This window comes from Leucopleurus acutus, assembly GCF_964270905.1.
Source record: "Leucopleurus acutus genome assembly, chromosome: 6".
Taxonomy (NCBI): Eukaryota; Metazoa; Chordata; class Mammalia; order Artiodactyla; family Delphinidae; genus Leucopleurus; species Leucopleurus acutus.
The window spans coordinates 86288720-86309130 of record NC_139149.1 but is presented as its reverse complement, the minus strand read 5'-3'; the positions used below and the strand labels follow the sequence as shown (position 1 = coordinate 86309130).

The 20411-nt window shown below is 39.0% G+C and overlaps 1 protein-coding gene across 3 annotated transcripts in view; it reads right to left on the bottom strand.

Annotated features, from left to right (window-relative positions):
- Positions 1-20411, bottom strand: part of NBEAL1 (neurobeachin like 1) — a 179067-nt gene that overhangs the window by 60854 nt on the left and 97802 nt on the right. For all 3 annotated transcript variants that reach the window (XM_082840791.1, XM_082840789.1, XM_082840790.1), the window contains 4 exons: positions 17532-17837; positions 17288-17437; positions 3522-3679; positions 1492-1616 (listed from right to left, as the gene is read on the bottom strand). In XM_082840791.1, coding sequence (XP_082696917.1) covers positions 1492-1616; positions 3522-3679; positions 17288-17437; positions 17532-17837 — 739 coding nt within the window. The remainder of the gene's footprint in view (positions 1-1491; positions 1617-3521; positions 3680-17287; positions 17438-17531; positions 17838-20411) is intronic.

The following is a 20411-nucleotide window of genomic DNA, read 5'->3' as shown; positions in this document are numbered from 1 at the left end:
CTGATACAAATAGAAAAATACTGACGAAAATACTTACAAACAAATATATGGAGTAGGTAAAACATTCTGCAGTTAATTCTGAAGTAAACTTCAAGGAACTTTGAAGAGTTTTAAAGACTGAGGTCACTGGTTTTATACTATTATCAATTTCACTTATTACATTCATTCATTCATTCAGCCGTGCTGTGCGGCTTGTGGAATCTTAGGTCCCGACCAGGGATCGAACCCAGGCCCTCGGCAATAAAAGCGCAGAGTCCTAACCACTGGACTGCCAGGGAATTCCCCCAATTTCACTTTGAAATGTAAGATTTTTTTCTTCTGTACAATTTTATTATCATCATTATACTTGGGATAATTTTGAAAACTAGGTAAAGAAAGGAACAGAGATGGAAAAAGAGAAAGGACACTGGTTTTCCTGGACTTAAAACAACTGAGACCAAGAAGAAGAAACATAAAATTATACCTGTATACGTGTGTAAGAGGGTTGAAGAAGGAGGGAAAGGGACAGGGAATTTCCTGGAGTGGGATTTATTGGCAAAAATGAAGAAAAAATAGAGAACACTCTTCCTTAAATATTACTAAATTGAAGTCATTCACCATAAGATGTTTTCTGTGTGGTAAGTATAAAATTTTAAGAGGTAGAGAAAGTATAATAGTCTCAGGACATATACTGGGAGGACAAGCTATACACACTGACCGTTCCTGTATAAGACACTCTTTGTACCATGGACAAGGCCATTATTTTACATTAAGGGAAATCACTTACTGTGTCTGATTTATTTCAGAATATAAGACTCTAAATGGCAGGCATCGTAGCTCTCAATTTTATGGCATTTACTGTACTGGCCAATATATTAAGGCAATTTTAAAAACTAAGATTAAAAAACTGGTACTCATTTCATCTATAACTTAGTCACTAAACATAAGGTGCACAGATGCTCAGTCAGATGGCTATAAAGGAAGGGCTTCATAAGAATTTTAGAAACTCTTTAAAATCTGTTTTGATATACTGCAAGGCTATGCATTTTTAAGCACTTTTTTCTAGAAAAAAGGCATTGGCCCATCTAGATACTAAATGTCTGGAGTTCTATACGAAGAACAGGTCATAGAAGAAAGACCTAAAGAGCTGCTAAGAATTCTAAATATTGAATATATTTAACATTAAACTCAGTTTTGGTAAGCAAAAGGCTAAGGTTAAAGGACCATGTTTTACTATACCATAATGGAGATAGAGATGATACATTTCACATCAACTACAGTATAATTTTATGAGCTTAAATTACATTTTTCCTTGAAAAACTGCAATCAATTGAAATAGGAAATCATTTTAGATTTAGGCCAAAGGCAACATACACAACCACTTAAATATCAATTATAAAATGTCACCCTTCTCTCATGATTAAATAATTTTGAAACAATGAAAACAATAACCAATCCCCACCAACACCCTCATTATCTTCAATAAATAATTAAACAGCCATTGAAACTCACCTAGATTATCTCTCAAAGCACTAGCTTCATCATGGGTTTTGAAGTTATAATTTGGCACCAATTTAAGTCTCATGCGGGAATAATTTTCTACGTTAGCTAGTTTCCAGTGAAGTGGATTTTGTTTCCTATGAATATTCATAAGTAAACAAATAAAACTATTTCGCTTAAAATTACAAAGACTGGTTATTGAAATAGAGTATCAGGTACTTTACATTTTTTTGGCACCATTTTATAAAAACATTCACATTCCTTATCTCATTTGACCCAAACAACCCCGAGAAAAAAAACCAATGTTATTATGCATATCAACAGTATATACCTGAGGAATCTAAGACAGGCCCAAGATGCCATGTGATTTACAGGTACAGGAATAAGATCTGAAGATAAATCTTCAGACTTACAGCTTGATATATTTTACTCTTTCACTGTTACAAGGAAGTTCTTAACTAGCTATTTAGGAGTTTATTCCAAATACAGTTTTCAAAATAAAATAATAAGTTTAGTACAAATAAAGATAATATAATTGCAAATGGATCAAAGATCTAAATATAAGAGTTAAAGCTCTTAGAGGAAACAATAGGAGTAAGTCTTCATGACCCTGGATTTGGGAATGGTTTCTTAGATATCAATAACATAAGCAACAAAAGAAAGAAACAGATAAACTGGACTTCAAAATTCAAAGCTTTTGTGCATCAAAGGCCACTTTGGAGAAAGTGAAAAGACAACCTACATATTTATAGACAATATATCCAATAAGGGTCTATTATTGAAAAAAAAAAACCTCTTACAGTTCAACCACAAGAAGTCAAACAATCCAATTTAAAAATGGGCAAAAGACTTGAATAGACATTTCTTTAAAGAAGATATACAAATGGCCAACAAGTACCTGAAAAGATACTCAATGTCATTAGTCATTAGGGAATTGCAATGAAATCATAAGATACCACTGCACACCCACTAGGATGACCATAATTAAAAAAAAAAAAAAGACAAGTCTTGGTAAGGTTGTGGAGAAACTGAAACCCTCAAACATTGCTGACAGGAATGTAAAATGATGCAGCTGCTGTTAAAAACTGTTTGGCAATTCCTCAGTAAGTTAAACACAGAATTACCATATGACCCAGTAATTCTTCCAGTACATAAGCAAGAGAATTAGAAACAGGTGTTGAAACAAACGCTTATCCACAGATGTTTACAGCAATACTATTCACAACAGCCACAAGGAAAGCAACACGATGTCCATCATCCATTCCACACAATGGAATATTATTCAGCCATAAAAAGGAAAGAAAGTAATGATACATGCTACAACGTAGTGAAAATCCTAAGCTAAATGAAAGAAGCTGGGCACAAAAGGCCACATACTGAATGACTTCATTTATATGAAATACCCAGAATAGGCAAATCCATAGAGACAGAGAGCAGATTGGTGGTTGCCAGGGGTCGGGGGAAGGGATAATAGCTAGTGACTGTTAATGGGTCCAGGGTTTCTTTTTCAGGTGATGAAAATGTTCTGAAGCTGGACAGTGGTGATTATTACACAACATGAGGAATGTACTTAATGCCACTAAATTGTACATTTTAAAATGGTTAAAATAGCAAATTTTATATTAAGTGTATTTTACCACAATAAAAAAGGGCTGTTAAAAAATGTGTGTGTGTATAAAATATAATTCAGCAAAACAGAAGTGACTTAGGATCAAATAAAGAAATTGTAAAATATTCAAATACACATTGTCACTAACCCTAGCTCAAAGAGGTGGTATCAGGAAGACAGAAGTAAATGGAATCAAAACAAATTCTATGTCACAGGGTAAGAGTAAAGGAAATAACTCCATGGTGAAAAACATATACACACAAAGCTCTACACATACCGAACTTATAATCCATAAAAGGCAAGCAAATTAATTAAAAGTAATCTTTTAAAAATTGAACATTTTAAAAATTGGATTGGCGAGGTCACTGATTCATAAAGTTCTAGATCAGAGCTCTAAAGAAAAAAGGGTATTTAATGAATGATAGACACCTACCTTTCAGCCCAAGGTCCCCTTTCACATGTAAGATAGAGCTTTATTGCCTTCCAGCGTCTCAGGGTGGCTAACTGTGGACTGCTAAGTTGTTTAAGCATATTATTATACCTCAAGTTCTCTTGGCGTGCTTTTCGATTAAATGGCTCCACAAAAAACTCCTGAAAGAAACAGCAATAAATAATAGCACTGAATCATATATTTAGAGGTATATTTAAAATTTAATGCCATAATTTTAAACATCTGACCCAATAAAATCAAGCAATGAAAGAAAGAAGCTGGTAACCAACAAGATTTTCTTATTCCATTAGAATCATTTCTTTAATATAATCCTAGCTATAATCTACTTGTATTTTTTAAAACTTAAGAAAGTAACTAACCAACAATAAACATGTGAAGAACTTCAAAAATGTAAAGTGTCTCAACATAAGATTTTAAATCTCAGAATTATTAACCTTATACCATCAAGTAAAATGATTTTCTTTTGAGATCTTTTGATTTATAAGGCATCTGGAATGTGACTCAAGTTTAAATAAAGTAAAAGGAAGAGTAACCACATTCTACTCTACTGTTGATGGCCTGAAAGGCAATGCCAAAGACAAAAGAAATCTACAGGGGCAAATCTCTCACAATGAAAAATTCCATCACTTAAGAGTGCTACTCTCTGAACAGCATCCTAGCTAGCAAATGAATTCACATACCTATTCCAGTTTTCAGGATAAAATAGATTCTGATAATAAGTTCTACCAAGATATAACTCTAAGCCCTGAAATTAAAATTTTAAAGTTTTCAAAAAGACAAGAGGTAAGCCTGGCTTATCTAACTCACACTGACATTCATTTATGAGGAAATATTAGGAACTAAAATAGTATTTAACTTGTTTCAAACAAATAACACTGAATCACATTAAAATGAATAGTTAAAGACATTGATTTAAGAGACACCTTTTAAGGACTTCTCTGGTGGCACAAGTGGTTAAGAATCCACCTGCCAATGCAGGGGACACGGGTTTGGTCCCTGGTCCAGGAAGATCCCACATGCCACAAAGCAACTAAGCCTGCGAGCCACAACTACCGAGCCTGCACTCTGGAGCCCGTGCGCCACAACTACGGAAGCCTGTGCACCCTACGAGCCCTGCCGCAACTACTGAGCCCACGTGCTGCAACTACTGAACCCGCATGCTGCAACTACTGAAGCCCGTGCACCTAGATCCCATTCTCCACAACAAGAGAAGCCACTGCAGTGAGAAGCCCAGGTACCACAACGAAGAGTAGCCCCCTCTCGCAGCAACTAGAGAAGCCCACGCACAGCTATGAAGACCCAACACAGCCAAAAAAAAAAAGAAAAAGACATCTTTTAAAGAGGCAGTACAGACGTGTGTGGCTATAAGCTTTGGAACTAGACCTGGGTACAAATCTTAGGTACTTAATTCTCTGAAGCTCAGTACCATCACCTGTAAGATGGGGCTGACAGTAATTGTCATCATAAAGATTAAGATTTAATGTGCTTAATATAATGCCAGAAAAGTAGCAAGCTCTCAATAAATTATAGTTATTATTATAATTGTTACTGTAACTACTACTATATTTGTAGGAAATCAATGATTTGGGAGACAGTGTTATCAAATATTTAAAACAGATCATTGCTGAGACAACTGAAGAAGTCATGAAAGCTCCATGATAATTAAACATCAATTTCACAGTTTTGAAGTTCAAGCACATAAGGATATTCTTTTTTTTTTTTGGTTGTGTTGGGTCTTCGTTTGCTGCATGCGGGCTTTCTCTAGTTGTGGCGAGTGGGGGCTGCTCTTCGTTGCGGTGGCTTCTCTTGTTGTGAAGCATGGGCTCTAGATGCATGGGCTTCAGTAGTTGTGGCACATGGGCTCAGTAGTTGTGGCTCACGGGCTCTAGAGAGCAAGCTTGGTAGTTGTGGCGCATGGGCTTAGTTGGTGCATGGCATGTGGGATCTTCCCGAACCAGGGATCGAACTCATGTCCCCTGCATTGGCAGGCGGATTCTTAACCACTGCGCCACCAGGGAAGTCCTCATAAGGATATTCTTTTTTTTTTTTTAAAGGGAGAAGCAAATCTGCCTTTATTCTTAGAAAACGTGATCACCAATGATGAAAATCCAACGGCATCTACCAAAGAGCTACTAGAATAAGTGAGTTTAGAAAGGCTGCAGGATATAACATCTTTTACAGGAAGCTAACTCTTCCTAACAAAAGGCCTATATGACTGTCCTAGCAGTTTTTCTTCACTGATCTGAGACAAGGCCAGTAAGCCACAAAGCTCCTTATTCGAGTGTTTCTCGGTCGTTTGCTCTTGTCATACAAACCCAGTTTTTAAAAAAATTTTACTGAGGAGACCCAGTAGTGACTGGGATGTGGGAAACCAGCATTCTGGTGGGAGGGTACATTTTCTGTACAGTTTGGCGAGCAATTTCACACACTGCAGATTGAGAGCTTTAAATATTTAACCAATTCTACCTCTTGTAGTCTATCTTAAGAAAACAATCATTCAGGCAAAACTCTATATACGAGCATTCCACTGAATCATTACCTATAATATGGCAAAAATTGAAAATAATTTAAACATTCAATAATGTATCTTTTATGTATCCATTCAATAATGCTTTCGAAGAACTTTTAGAAAAAGGTTCATGTTAGATGAAAAATATCAGGAAAAATGCTAAACTTGCAAAATATTATTACTGTTACATATTTACTACATAAATACAACTATAAAACTAAGAAAATATTCCAGAATGTGGACAGTAGTTAATACTGAATGACAGGACCTATCCTCTTCCACTTCTTAAACTGTCTTCAATTACGTTGTACTACTTGAATATCTGAATCACAGAACCTCCCCTCCAATCTAAGGACAAAGGAAAGAATATTTAAAGGTGCTATATTTGAAAATAAAGTCAGACATTGCATCATAGCTCAGTTTTATTTTCAGTAGTTAAGAAACATTTAAGCACCAAACAAAGCAAGTGAACCCTCAGCACCCAAGGGCCAGTAGAGGCAAAAGATGAGGCCCCCATAGTGAAGTGGCAACTACTGCAGGAATCACTGCCCTAGGAGGGATGCACTGTCTAGGAAGGGACACAAGTTTAGACCTTAACCCCTTTCCCTAGCCCTGACTTAGTGGGCAACAGGGGGCCCAAAGCGCTGCATGGTCCGGATCACCAGAGAAGGCTGGTCAAGAAAGTTGACGATGGAAATTCGGAGAAGGCGGGAATCCAGCTCTCCGGCGGACCGCCAGGACGCTGCCGCTATGAGCTCCTTCCCAATCGCCCCTTGGTGCGGTTCAGCACCTGGGGCCAGGGACCCACGGGCAATCTCCGCCTCCAAGGTGGATGGGACAGGCACGCTTTGGACAGATACGTGTGGCCGGCTTCCCGGCCCTTTGGCCGTGGATGCGGGGTGTCCGCCCGGCCCTGAAGAGTGCTGTGCCGCCGCGACACGCAGAGCTCAGTAGTTTGCAGCGGCGGCAGCATCCGCGCTGCAGGGCCCGCCCAGCCACCCCTGCCACCCCAGCTGTCCAGGACTTCAGAGTCACCCGCCATCCTGCCTGTGCCCCCCCATAAGGATATTCTCAAATCAGGTTTTCCTAGAAAAGCTAAGTGTGAAGTTAAAGAGAAAATGCTGGTTGGTATAGTAGTTGGTAGAACATCTTTGAGGGCAATATAACAGTAATTATTATAATTGCTCCATACCGGTAATTCCACTTATTCTAGGGAAGTCATTGTGGATAAGCATAAAAATATGACTACAGAGACGATCGATACTATTTATAATAAAGAAGAAACTGGTAAATTAGGTCTAAAACCGGGAAATAAGTTTAAATCTTCTAATACATAATATAATGGAATATTAGACAATCATATAATGGCATGGAAAAATGTTCACAGTACATTTTAAGAAAGTAGTAACAAATGAAACTACCATTTTGGTTAAACCAAATATAAAAATACAGGAAGGATAATATACCAAAATATTAGTAGTGGTGGATTACGAATGTTTCTTTTTATACCTAAGTTATGGAATAAACATGTGTTTTTATTTGATCTTCTCTAATTTGTTTCATCTGTGTTCTCTAGTTTTTAGCATATAGATTCTATACATATTTTGTTAGATAGATATCTAAGTACTTCATTCTTTTTAGACCTATTGTAAATAGTATTTATTTAATTGCTGTTTCCAATTGCTCGTTGCTAGTATATAGAAATATGATTAAATTTTGTGTATTGATATTGTGTCCTGCAATGTTGCTAAATTCATTAATTATAGATTTCTGATAGATTCCTTAGGATTTTCTACGCAGATAATTATGTGATCTGCAAATAGTTTTATTTCTTCCTTCCCAATATAAATGCCTTTTTTTTTTCTATTCTTATTGCATTTCCTATGTCTTATAGTACAATAGTGACTAAGAAGAGTGAAAGTGAACATTCCACCCTAGTCTCTATTTTATGGGGAAAGCACTCAGTTCTTCACCATTAAATATGAAGCTAGCTGTACAATTTTTGTAGAGATTTAGGTATTCCCTTCTAATCCTAGTTTGCTAAAAACTTTGATCATAAATAGATGCTGAATTTTCTCAAATGCTTTTTCTGCATCTACTGATATGATCATGTACTTTTTCTTGATAAGTCTATTAATGTGACTGATTATTAACTGATCATCAAATGTTGAACCAGCCTTGCATTCCCAACAGACACTCTACCTGGTTGTGATGTATTTTTTTTTATACATTGCTAGATTTGGTTTGCACCTATGTTCCCAAGGGATACTGGTCTGTAGTTTTCTTGCACTGTTTTTGTATGGTTTCAATATGAGGGTAATATTGCCTCATATAATGAGTTGGGAAGTTATGCCACTTTTCAATTTTCTGAAGAGAGTGTGAGGAATTGGTGTAACTTCTCCGTTAAACACTTGGTAAAATTTGCCACTGAAACCATCTGGGCCTAGAGTTTTCCCTCTTGGAAGGTATTTAACTATAAATTCAATTTCTTTAACAGAGAACTATCCAGGTTATCTACTTATTATTGAATTAGTTTGGGAAATTTGTAGCTGTCAAGAAATTGATCCATTTCATCTAAATCATCTTATTTATGTGCACAGATTAGCCTGTAGTCGTCCCTTATTATCATGTTGATGTCTGTGAAGTCAGTGGTGATTCATTTCTGGTATGAGTAATTTTTCACTTTTTTTCCCTCAATTTGGCTAGAAGTTTATCAATTTTATTGATATCTTAAGTAGATTTTGGTTTCATTGATTTTCTCTATTGTTTTTCTGCTTTCAATTCCGTTGATTTCTGCTCTTTAATAAGGGAATTCCCTAGTGGCCCAGTGGTTAGGACTTGGCGCTTTCACTGTGGTGGCTCAGGTTCAATCCCTGGTCGGGGAATTAAGATCCCACAAGCCGCGTGGCACAGCCAAAACAAAAAAATAACAAACAAAAAAACCAAACTAATGTAATTTAGTTTACTTTTTCAAGTTCCTTAGGGTAGAATGAACTTATACTAAAAAAGAAGAAAGGTCTCAAATTAATAAGTACTTTGTATTATAAATTTCCCTCTAAGGACTGATACATACTCAGCCTCCTTAAAGATATCTACTATCAGCCTGATAGACTTTTTACATAATCACTATGTACAGAACATTTTGATATTAATTTTTAAGTTCTTATCTGTTTTTCTTCCAATTCTCAAATAATTTTTGGACAAACAATAAGAAACACTGTTCGGACTGAAGTGCCCTGGAGCCCGAGGGGAGGGCGGCCTCACTAAGGCTGCCGGCTCTGGAGGGGCCCCACCAGCTGAAGCCGCAACAGTCCTTGGGACCGCGGGCCAGAGTGAGTATAACGTGGAGGAGCTTAAAGATGGCGGAAGAGTAAGATGCGGAATCACCTTCCTCCTCACAAATACATCAGAAATACATCTATCTACAAGTGGAACAACTCCTACAGAACACCTACTGAACGCTGGCAGAAGACCTCAGACCTCCCAAAAGGCAAGAAACTCCCCACGTACCTGGGTAGGGTAAAAGAAAAAAGAAAAAAACAGAGACAAAAGAATAGGGACGGGACCTGCACCAGTGGGAGGGAGCCGTGAAGGAGGAAAGGTTTCCACACACTAGGAAGGCCCTTAGCGATCGGAGACTGCGGGTGACGGTGGGGGGAAGCTTCGGAGTCACGGAGGAGAGCACAGCAACAGGGGTGCGGAGGGCAAAGCGGAGAGATTCCCGCACAGAGGATCAGGGCCGACCGGCACTCACCAGCCCGAGAGGCTTGTCTGCTCACCCGCCGGGGCGGGCGGGGCTGCGAGCTGAGGCTCGGGCTTCGGAGGTCAAGATCCCAGGGAGAGGACTGGGGTTGGCTGCATGAACACAGCCTGAAGGGGGTTAGTGCGCCACGGCTAGCCGGGAGGGAATCCAGGAAAAGTCTGGACTTGCCGAAGAGACAAGAGACTTTTCCTTGCCTCTTTATTTCCTGGTGCTTGAGGAGAGGGTATTAAGAGCGTCGCTTAAGGGAGCTCCAGAGATGGGCGCGATTCGCGGCTATCAGCGTGGACCCCAGAAACGGGCATGAGACGCTAAGGCTGCTGCTGCTGCCACCAAGAAGCCTGCATGCGAGCACAGGTCACTATCCACACCTCCCCTCCCGGGAACCTGTGCAGCCCGCCACTGCCAGGGTCCCGTGATCCAGGGACAACTTACCTGTCAGAAAGCACGGCGCGTCTCAGGCTGGTGCAACGTCCCACCGGCCTCTGCCACCACAGGCTCACCCTGCATCTGTACCCCTCCCTTGCGCCCGCCTGAGTCAGCCAGAGCCCCCGAATCAGCTGCTCCTTTAACCCCATCCTGTCTGAGTGAAGAACAGATGCCCTCGGGCGACCTACACACAGAGGCGGGGCCAAATCCAAAGCTGAACCCCGGGAGCTGTGCGAACAAAGAAGAGAAAGGGAAATCTCTCCCAGCAGCCTCAGGAGCAGCAGATTAAATCTCCACAATCAACTTGATGTACCCTGCATCTGTGGAATACCTGAATAGACAACGAATCATCCCAAATTAAGGAGGTGGACTTTGGGAGCAATGATATATATATTTTTCCAACTTTTTCTCTTTTTGTGAGTGTGTATGTGTATGCTTCTGTGTGTGATTTTGTCTGTATAGCTTTGCTTTTACCATTTGTCCTAGGGGTCTCTCCGTCTGGTTTTCTTCTTCTTTTATTACTTAAAAAATCTTTTTTTCTTAATTATTTTTTATTTTAATAACTTTATTTTATTTTACTTTATTTTATTTTATCTTCTTCTTTCTTTCCTTCTTTTTTTTTTTTCTCCCTTTTATTCTTAGCTGTGGGGAGGACAGGCTCTTGGTGCTTCAGCCAGGCGTCAGGGTTGTGCCACTGAGGTGGAAGAGCCAAGTTCAGGACACTGGTCCACAAGAGACCTCCCAGCTCCACGTAATATCAAATGGCAAAAATCTCCCAGAGATCTCATCTGAATGCCAAGACCCACCTCCACTCAATGACCAGCAAGCTACAGTGCTGGACACCCTATGCCAAACAACTAGCAAGACAGGAACACAACCCCACCCATTAGCAGAGAGGCTGCCTAAAATCATAATAAGACCACAGACACACCAAAACACACCACCAGATGTGGACCTGCCCACCAGAAAGACAAGATCCAGCCTCATCCACCAGAACACAGGAACTAGTCCCCTCCACCAGGAAGCCTACACAACCCACTGAACCACCCTTAGCCACTGGGGACAGACACCAAAAACAACAGAAACTACAAACCTGCAGCCTGTGAAAAGGAGACCCCAAACACAGTAAGTTAAGCAAAATGAGAAGACAGAGAAACACATAGCAGATGAAGGAGCAAGGCAAAAACCCACCAGACCAAACAAATGAAGAGGAAATAGGCAGGAAAAAGAATTCAGAATAATGATAGTAAAGATGATCCAAAATCTTGGAAATAGAATGGAGAAAATAAATGATTAACAAGGACCTAGAAGAACTAAACAGAAAACAAACAATGATAACACAATAAATGAAATTTAAAATTTAAAATTCACTACAAGGGATCGAATAACTGAGGCAGAAGAATGGATAAGTGACCTGGAAGATAAAATAGTGGAAATAACTGCAGAGCAGAATAAACAAAAAAGAATGAAAAGAAGTGAGGGCAGTCTCAGAGACCTCTGGGACAACATTAAACAAACCAACATTCGAATTATAGGGGTCCCAGAAGAAAAAGAGAAAAAGAAAGGGACTGAGAAAATATTTGAAGAGATTATAGTTGAAAAGTTCCCTAATATGGGAAAGGAAATAGTTAATCAAGTCCAGGAAGCACAGCGAGTCCCATACAGGATAAATCCAAGGAGAAACATGCCAAGACACATATTAACCAAACTATCAAAAATTAAATACAAAGAACAAATATTAAAAGCAGCAAGGGAAAAACAACAAATAACACACAAGGGAATCCCCATAAGGTTAACATCTGATCTTTCAGCAGGAACTCTGCAAGCCTGAAGGGAGTAGCAGCAGGACATATTTAAATTGATGAAAGAGAAAAACCTGCAACCAAGATTACTCTACCCAACAAGGATCTCATCAGATTTGACGGAGAAATTAAAACCTTTACAGACAAGCAAAAGCTAAGAGAATTCAGCACCACCAAACCAGCTTTACAACAAACGCTAAAGGAACTTCTCTAGGCAGGAAACACAAGAGAAGGAAAAGACCTACAATAATAAACCCAAAACAATTAAGAAAATGGTAATAGGAACATACATATCGATAATTACCTTAAATGTAAATGGATTAAATGCTCCAACCAAAAGACACAGACTGGCTGAATGGATACAAAAACAAGGCCCAGGGCTTCCCTGGTGGCGCAGTGGTTGAGAGTCCGTCTGCCAATGAACAGGACACGGATTCGTGCCCCGGTCCGGGAAGATCCCACATGCCGCAGAGTGGCTGGGCCTGTGAGCCATGGCCGCTGAGCCTGCGCTCCACAACGGGAGAGGCCACAACAGTGAGAGGCCCGCGTACCGCAAAAAAAAAAAAAAAAAAAAAAGGCCCATATATATGCTGTCTACAAGAGACCCACTTCAGACCTAGGGACACATGCACACTGAAAGTGAGGGGATGGAAAAAGATATTCCATGCAAATGGAAATCAAAAGAAAGCAGGAGTAGCAATTCTCATATCAGACAAAATAGACTTTAAAACAAAGACTAGTACAAGTGACAAAGAAGAACACTACATAATGATCAAAGGATCAATCGGAGAAGATATAACAATTGTTAATATTTATGCACCCAACATAGGAGACCCTCAATACATAAGGCAAATACTAACAGCCATAAAAGGGGAAATCGACAGTAACGCAGTCATACTAGGGGACTTCAACACCCCACTTACACCAAGGAACAGATCATCCAAAATGAGAATAAATAAGGAAACACAAGCTTTAAATGATACATTAAACAAGATGGGCTTAATTGATATATATAGGACATTCCCTCCAAAAACAACAGAATACACATTCATCTCTACTGCTCATGGAACATTCTCCAGGATAGATCATATCTTGGGTCACAAATCAAGCCTTGGTAAATTTCAGAAAACTGAAACCATGTCAAGTGTCTTTTCCGACCACAACGCTTTGAGACTAGATATCAATTACAGGAAGAAATCTGTAAGAAATACAAACACATGGAGGCTAAACAACACACTACTTAATAACCAAGAGATCACTGAAGAAATCAAAGCGGAAATTGAAAAAAAAACCTAGAAGCAAATGACAATAAAAACACAACAACACAAAACCTATGGGATGCAGCAAAAGCAGTTCTAAGAAGGAAGTTTATAGCTATACAAGCCTACCTTAAGAAACAAGAAACATCTCAAATAAACAACCTAACCTTACACCTAAAGCAATTAGAGAAAGAACAAAAATCCCCAAAGTTAGCAGAAGGAAACAAATCATAAAGATCAGATCAGAAATGAAGGAAACGATAGCAAAGATCAATAAAACTAAAAGCTGGTTCTTTGAGAAGATAAACAAAGTTGATAAACCATTAGCCAGACTCATCAAGAAAAAAAGGGAGAAGACTCAAATCATTAGAATTAGAAATGAAAAAGGAGAAGTAACAACTGACACTGCAGAAAAACAAAGGATCATGAGAGATTACCAGAAGCAACTATATGCCAATAAAATGGACAACCTGGAAGAAACGGACAAATTCTTAGAAATGCACACCTTCTGAGACTGAACCAGGAAGAAATAGAAGATACGAACAGACCAATCACAAGCACTGAAATTTAAACTGTGATTAAAAATCTTCCAACTAACAAAAGCCCAGGACCAGATGGCTTTATAGGCGAATTCAATCAAACATTTAGAGAAGAGCAAACACCTATCCTTCTCAAACTCGTCCAAAACATAGCAGAGGGGGCTTCCCTGGTGGCTCAGTGGTTGAGAGTCCTGCCAATGCAGGGGACACGGGTCAGTGCCCGGGTCTGGGAAGATCCCACATTCCACGGAGCGGCTAGGCCCGTGAGCCATGGCTGCTGCGCCTGCGTGTCCGGAGCCTGTGCTCCGCAATGGCAGAGGCCACAACAGTGAGAGGCCTGCGTACTGCAAAAAAAAAAAAAAAAAAAAAAAATAGCAGAGGGAGGAACACTCCCAAACTCATTCTACGAGGCCACCATCACTCTGATACCAAAACCAGACAAGGATGTCACAAAAAAAGAAAACTACAGGCCAATATCACTGATGAACATAGATGCAAAAATCCTCAACAAAATACTAGCCAACAGAATCCAACAGCACATTAAAAGGATCATACATTATGATCAAGAGGGGTTTATTCCCAGGAATGCAAGGATTCTTCAATGTAGGCAAATCAATCAACATGATACAGCATATTAACAAATTGAAGGATAAAAATCTTATGATCATCTCAACAGATGCAGAGAAAGCTTTTGACAAAATTCAACACCCATTTCTGATAAAAACCCTCCAGAAAGTACGCATAGAGGGAACTTTCCTCAACATAATAAAGTCCATATATGAGAAACCCACCACCAACATGGTCCTCAATGGTGAAAACCCAAAACCATTTCCACTAAGATCAGGAAAAAGACAAGGTTGCCCACTCTCACCACTCTTACTCAACATAGTTTTGGAAGTTATAGCCACAGCAATCAGAGAAGAAAAAGAAATAAAAGGAATCCAAATTGGAAGAAAAGAAGTAAAGCTGTCACTGTTTGCAGATGACATTATACTATACATAGAGAATCCTAAAGATGCTACCAGAAAACTACTAGAGCTAATCAATGAATTTGGTAGAGTAGCAGGATACAAAATTAACGCACAGAAATCTCTTGCACTCCTATACGCTAATGATGAAAAATCTGAAAGTGAAATTAAGAGAACACTCTCATTTACCATTGCAACAAAAAGAATAAAATATCTAGGAATACACCTACCTAAGGAGACAAAAGACCTGTACGGAGAAAATTATAAGACACTGATGAAAGAAATTAAAGATGATACAAATAGATGGAGAGAGATACCATATTCTTGGATTGGAAGAATCAACATTGTGAAAATGACTCTACTACCCAAAGCAATCTACAGATTCAATGCAATCCCCATCAAACTACCACTGGCATTTTTCACAGAACTAGAACAGAAAATTTCACAGTTTGTATGGAAACACAAAAGACCCCGAATAGCCAGAGCAATCTTGAGAACGAAAAACGGAGCTGGGGGAATCAGGCTCCCTGACTTCAGACTATACTACAAAGCTACATATGTGCCCGTACGTACTGGCACAAAAACAGAAATATACATCAATATAACAGGATAGAAAGCCCAGAGATAAACCCACGCACATATGGTCACCTTATATTTGATAAAGGAGGCAAGAATATATAGTGGAGAAAAGATAGCTTCTTCAATAAGTGGTTCTGGGAAAACTGGACAGCTACATGTAAAAGAATGAAATTAGAACACTCCCTAACACCATACACAAAAATAAACTCAAAATGGATTAAAGACCTAAATGTAAGGCCGAACACCATCAAACTCTTAGAGGAAAACATAGGCAGAACACTCTATGACATAAATCACAACAAGATCTTTTTAGGCCCACCTCGTAGAGAAATGGAAATAAAAACAAAAATAAACAAATGGGACCTAATGAAACTTCAAAGCTTTTGCACAGCAAAGGAAACCATAAACAAGACTAAAAGACAACCCTCAGAATGGGAGAAAATATTTTCAAATGAAGCAACTGACAAAGGATTAATCTCCAAAACATACAAGCAACTCACGCAGCTCAATATCAAAAAAACAAACAACCCAATCCAAAAATGGGCAGAAGACCTAAATAGACTGTTTCTCCAAAGAAGATATACAGATTGCCAACAAACACATGAAAGAATGCCCAACATCATTAATCATTAGAGAAATGCAAGTCAAAACTACAATGAGATATCATCTCACACCAGTCAGAATGGCCATCATCAAAAAATCTAGAAACAATAAATGCTGGAGAGGATGTGGAGAGAAGGGAACACTCTTGCACTGTTGGTGGGAATGTAAATTGATACAGCCACTATGGAGAACAGTATGGAGGTTCCTTAAAAAACTAAAAATAGAACTACTGGGATTCCTTGGTGGCTCAGTGGTTGAAAATCCGCCTGCCGATGCAGGGGACACGGGTTCGTGCCCCGGTCTGGGAAGATCCCACATGCCACGGAGCGGCTGGGCCTGTGAGCCATGGCCACTGAGCCTGCGGAGCCTGTACTCTGCAATGGGAGAGGCCACAACAGTGAGAGGCCCGCGTACCACAAAAAAAAAAAAAAAAATGTAAATATAGTACCACCCTGCGACCCAGCAATCCCACTACTGGGCGTATACCCTGAGAAAACCATAATTGAAAAAGAGTCATGTACCACAATGTTCCCTGCAGCTCTACTTACAATAGCCAGGTCATGGAAGCAACCTAAGTGTCCACCAACAGATGAATGGATAAAGAAGATGTGGTACATATATACAATGGAATATGGTACATATATACCATGGAATATTACTCAGCCATAAAAAGGAACGAAACTGAGTTATTTGTAGTGAGGTGAATGGACCTAGATACTGTCATACAGAGTGAAGTAAGTCAGAAAGAGAAAAACAAATACCATATGCTAACACATATATATGGAATCTGAAAAAAAAAAAAAAAGAAAAGAAAATGGTCAGAAGAACCTAGGGGCAAGACGGAATAAAGATGCAGACCTACTAGAGAATGGACTTGAGGATACGGGGAGGGGGAAGGGTAAGCTGAGACAAAGTGAGAGAGTGGCATGGACATATATACACTACCAAACGTAAAATAAGATAGCTAGTGGGAAGCAGCCACATAGCACAGGGAGATCAGCTTGCTGCTTTGTGACCACCTAGAGGGGTGGGATGGGAGGGTGGGTGGGAGGGAGGGAGATGCAAGAGGGAAGAGATATGGGGACATATGTATATGTATAACTGATTCACTTTGTTATAAAGCAGAAACTGACACACCATTGTAAAGCAATTATACTCTAATAAAGATGTTAAAAATAAATTAAAAAATATAAAATATTGTTCATTTTCAAAGTTCAGTCTTGTTTTTACTCTCATTTGAACATTAAATGCTTGAAATCAACATAAAAAACTGGTATTAAAAACATTTAATAATTTTTACCTGAAACTTGAGCTTGCTCTCTCCCCCTTCCCGGTCTCGTTTATGCATATTCACCATTAAGGCTTCATAACAATCCTTCCAATAAAGTGCCATGCTCTCATGACCATCATAAAATGCATGGGTTTCATACTGCTTCATATAAGGTACAATCTTATAAAAAATATACATACGCAAAATTTAATGCATGTTTCCATAAAAATGATAATTTAGTAGAAAAACCCCACTCAACAAAGATGAAACTTACATATTTTTCAATGTAAACTTGCCATTCATTTGAACTGCAATATTCTTGAAAATCTTCGAAAAATGAAGAGCTTCCATTGGTAAAAGGTAAAGAAGGCAGATGCAAGTTCATGAAGAGAAGCTCATAAATTTTGGAAACCAGGGTACGGACAAGCGGAATCAGAAATGAGTATATTTCAGTCTGTTCCTTGATTGATTGACTTAGAACATGCTCCAGCTTCCCTAAAATGTAACATGCTTCATCCTGATTTTCAATCACCTTGGTCTGAAGAAGGGTGTTTAGCTTAGCTGATGCCACTGCACAAACCTGGAGTAAAATAGTAAAATAAAGCAGATATTTAGTGATAACAAAGTTCTTTGGCTCCTCTTGAAGTTGTTTTTTAAAATAAATTATAAAAGTAACCCATGTTTCATTTGGAATATACAGAAAAGTTAAGAGGTTGATAATTAATCACCCCAACATCCACTCTACTCCTTCAGAGAGTTTGCAGGAATTCGGGGATGATTCCATCTCTAGTTCTAAAAGATACAAACCAAACAGAATATCCAACCCCTTGCCACAGTGACTGGTTCAGGTAACTCATCTTTCAGTCAACTCATGTCACTGTCTTTGTCACACGGATTCATTCAGGGATAGCTTTATCATGCAAAGACACAGCTTCTATACAATAACTGTAAAGAACTGTGAAAGGGCTTGGATTTTATCAATACCCCATCTCCAAGCTGACAAGTTAGCCTACCATTGTTTCATAGATGCTGGCAGAAGAATGAGACTCCTGGATCAGAGACGAAGATCTACAGCATTAGCAATAGCCAGAATATCAGCACTTGCCCTGTTCCCCGAAATGTAATTCCATGGTGAGAAATGAACAGAACTAGATGATGCCTGCACACCCAGTGGTTGCATTATAGGAGAGGAACCCCAAGCAAAGTGAACACAAGTCTTTTAAATTGGGTAGTAAGTGTACCTGAACGTTGCCTTGGAAGGAGACATTATCTTTATTATACTGGACAGTAAACAAACCTGCTTTTGCTCTGGAGGGAGACATCATCTCTATCTTCCCAAGCTGTTCTCTACACATGCGTCCTCAAAAAGACACTTCATCACAAAGGCATCCAGTGTCTGTATTCACAGGAGATCCATGAAGAACTGTCTACCAACAATGACTCTAGGAAGAAGCACTCTCTTTCTCTGGATATGAACAAGGAAGCATGTAGCCTTAATTGCTGCTGGCAGTGATTTTGTGACAATTAGGGCAGCCAGCTTAAGAAAAGCTGACATGATGGAGAGTAATGCTGTGAGAACAGCAAACAAATGGAACTAGAGCCTTGACTGAATCATGCCTTAAACTCATCTTAGCTATGGAATTTTCAACTATATGAATCTTCTTAACTAAGTCAGCTTGCATTGATATTTCTGTTATTTGGAATCAAAAGCATTCTTATAGATAAAGGACAGTGAACAGGCAACTGAGTAAAGTTCCCAAGGAAAATACATATCTAGGTCACAAACCCAGGCAAAGGAATATGCATATTACTCTTAAGCTCTGGCCTTAAACTCCATCCTAGAAAGGTAAATTGGTCATGAAGGGGCCTCATTTCATCTAGACTAGAGAAAGATGGAAGTCTTAAAACCAAAACAGGACAAATGATATAAAGTGTCTCCTTCTCCCTTAACCCTATAACCCAATTTTGGACCATATTACTTTCAAAATAAAGAACAGCAAGGGAAAGAAGGGAAGTATTAAAAACTGACATCACTTCAAGAATATATATGTGCCTATATACAGAATCTAGAAAAAAAATGGTTATGAAGAACCTAGGGGCAGGACAGGAATAAAGATGCAAATGTAGAGAATGTACTTGAGGACAAGGGGAGGAGGAAGGGTAAGCTGGGACGAAATGAGAGAGTGGCATGCACTTATATACACTACTAAATGTAAAACAGATAGCTAGTGGGAAGCAGCCGCATAGCACAGGGAGATCAGCTCGGTGCTTTGTGACCACCTAGAGGGGTGGGATAGGGAGGGTGGGAGGGAGACGCAAGAGGGAGGAGATATGGGGATATATGTATATGTATAGCTGATTCACTTTGTTATACAGCAGAAACTAACACACCACTGTAAAGCAATTATACTCCAATAAAGATGTTAAAAAAAAAAAAGAATATATGTGTACCAAAAGCTGATCTGAGCTGTATGCACGTCTTTGCAGGCCAAGGCAACAATAAGGGATCTCAGGCAGTCTTTCCATGCAAGACTTAAGGAAGCAAACAGCATTGGAGGACACAACCTCTAAGATGGTTCAAAACTTTAACTCTTCTACTTTTAACTTAAGCCTCTACTAGTGAAGCTTCTCTACCCTTCTCAGGTTTTCCCCAAATCCCTTCACTTTAGTCTTTGAATCTGACTAAAGCAGCTCAAACCCAATAGAGGCCAACAAATGTGAGACAAAAGGTCATAAAATCTCATTATCCAGGAAATACCAATGTTAATATTCTGGGCTTTTTTGCTATATGTTTTTAAAAATACCATTCACATGAAAGGTTGAATATTCAGTGATTTGCTTTTAAGTTAGTATCACAGTATTAAATAACTATAAGTTTATATGTTTATTTAAAATTATAAAGACACTTTCAGTGAATACAATGATTTACTTACCACTGACTTAACTTTGGATACACACACTACCCCCCCACACATAGATATGATAGCCCTGCCCTCACATTATAAAGAGTACTACATTATGGTCACCTGAGAAATGACAAAAAATACCTGGGCCCTAGTTCTCCTGTTTAATTACTGAGTGATGCCCCACACAAAGGCCTTTTTTTTTTTTTTTTTTTGCGGTACGAGGGCCTCTCACTGTTGTGGCCTCTTCC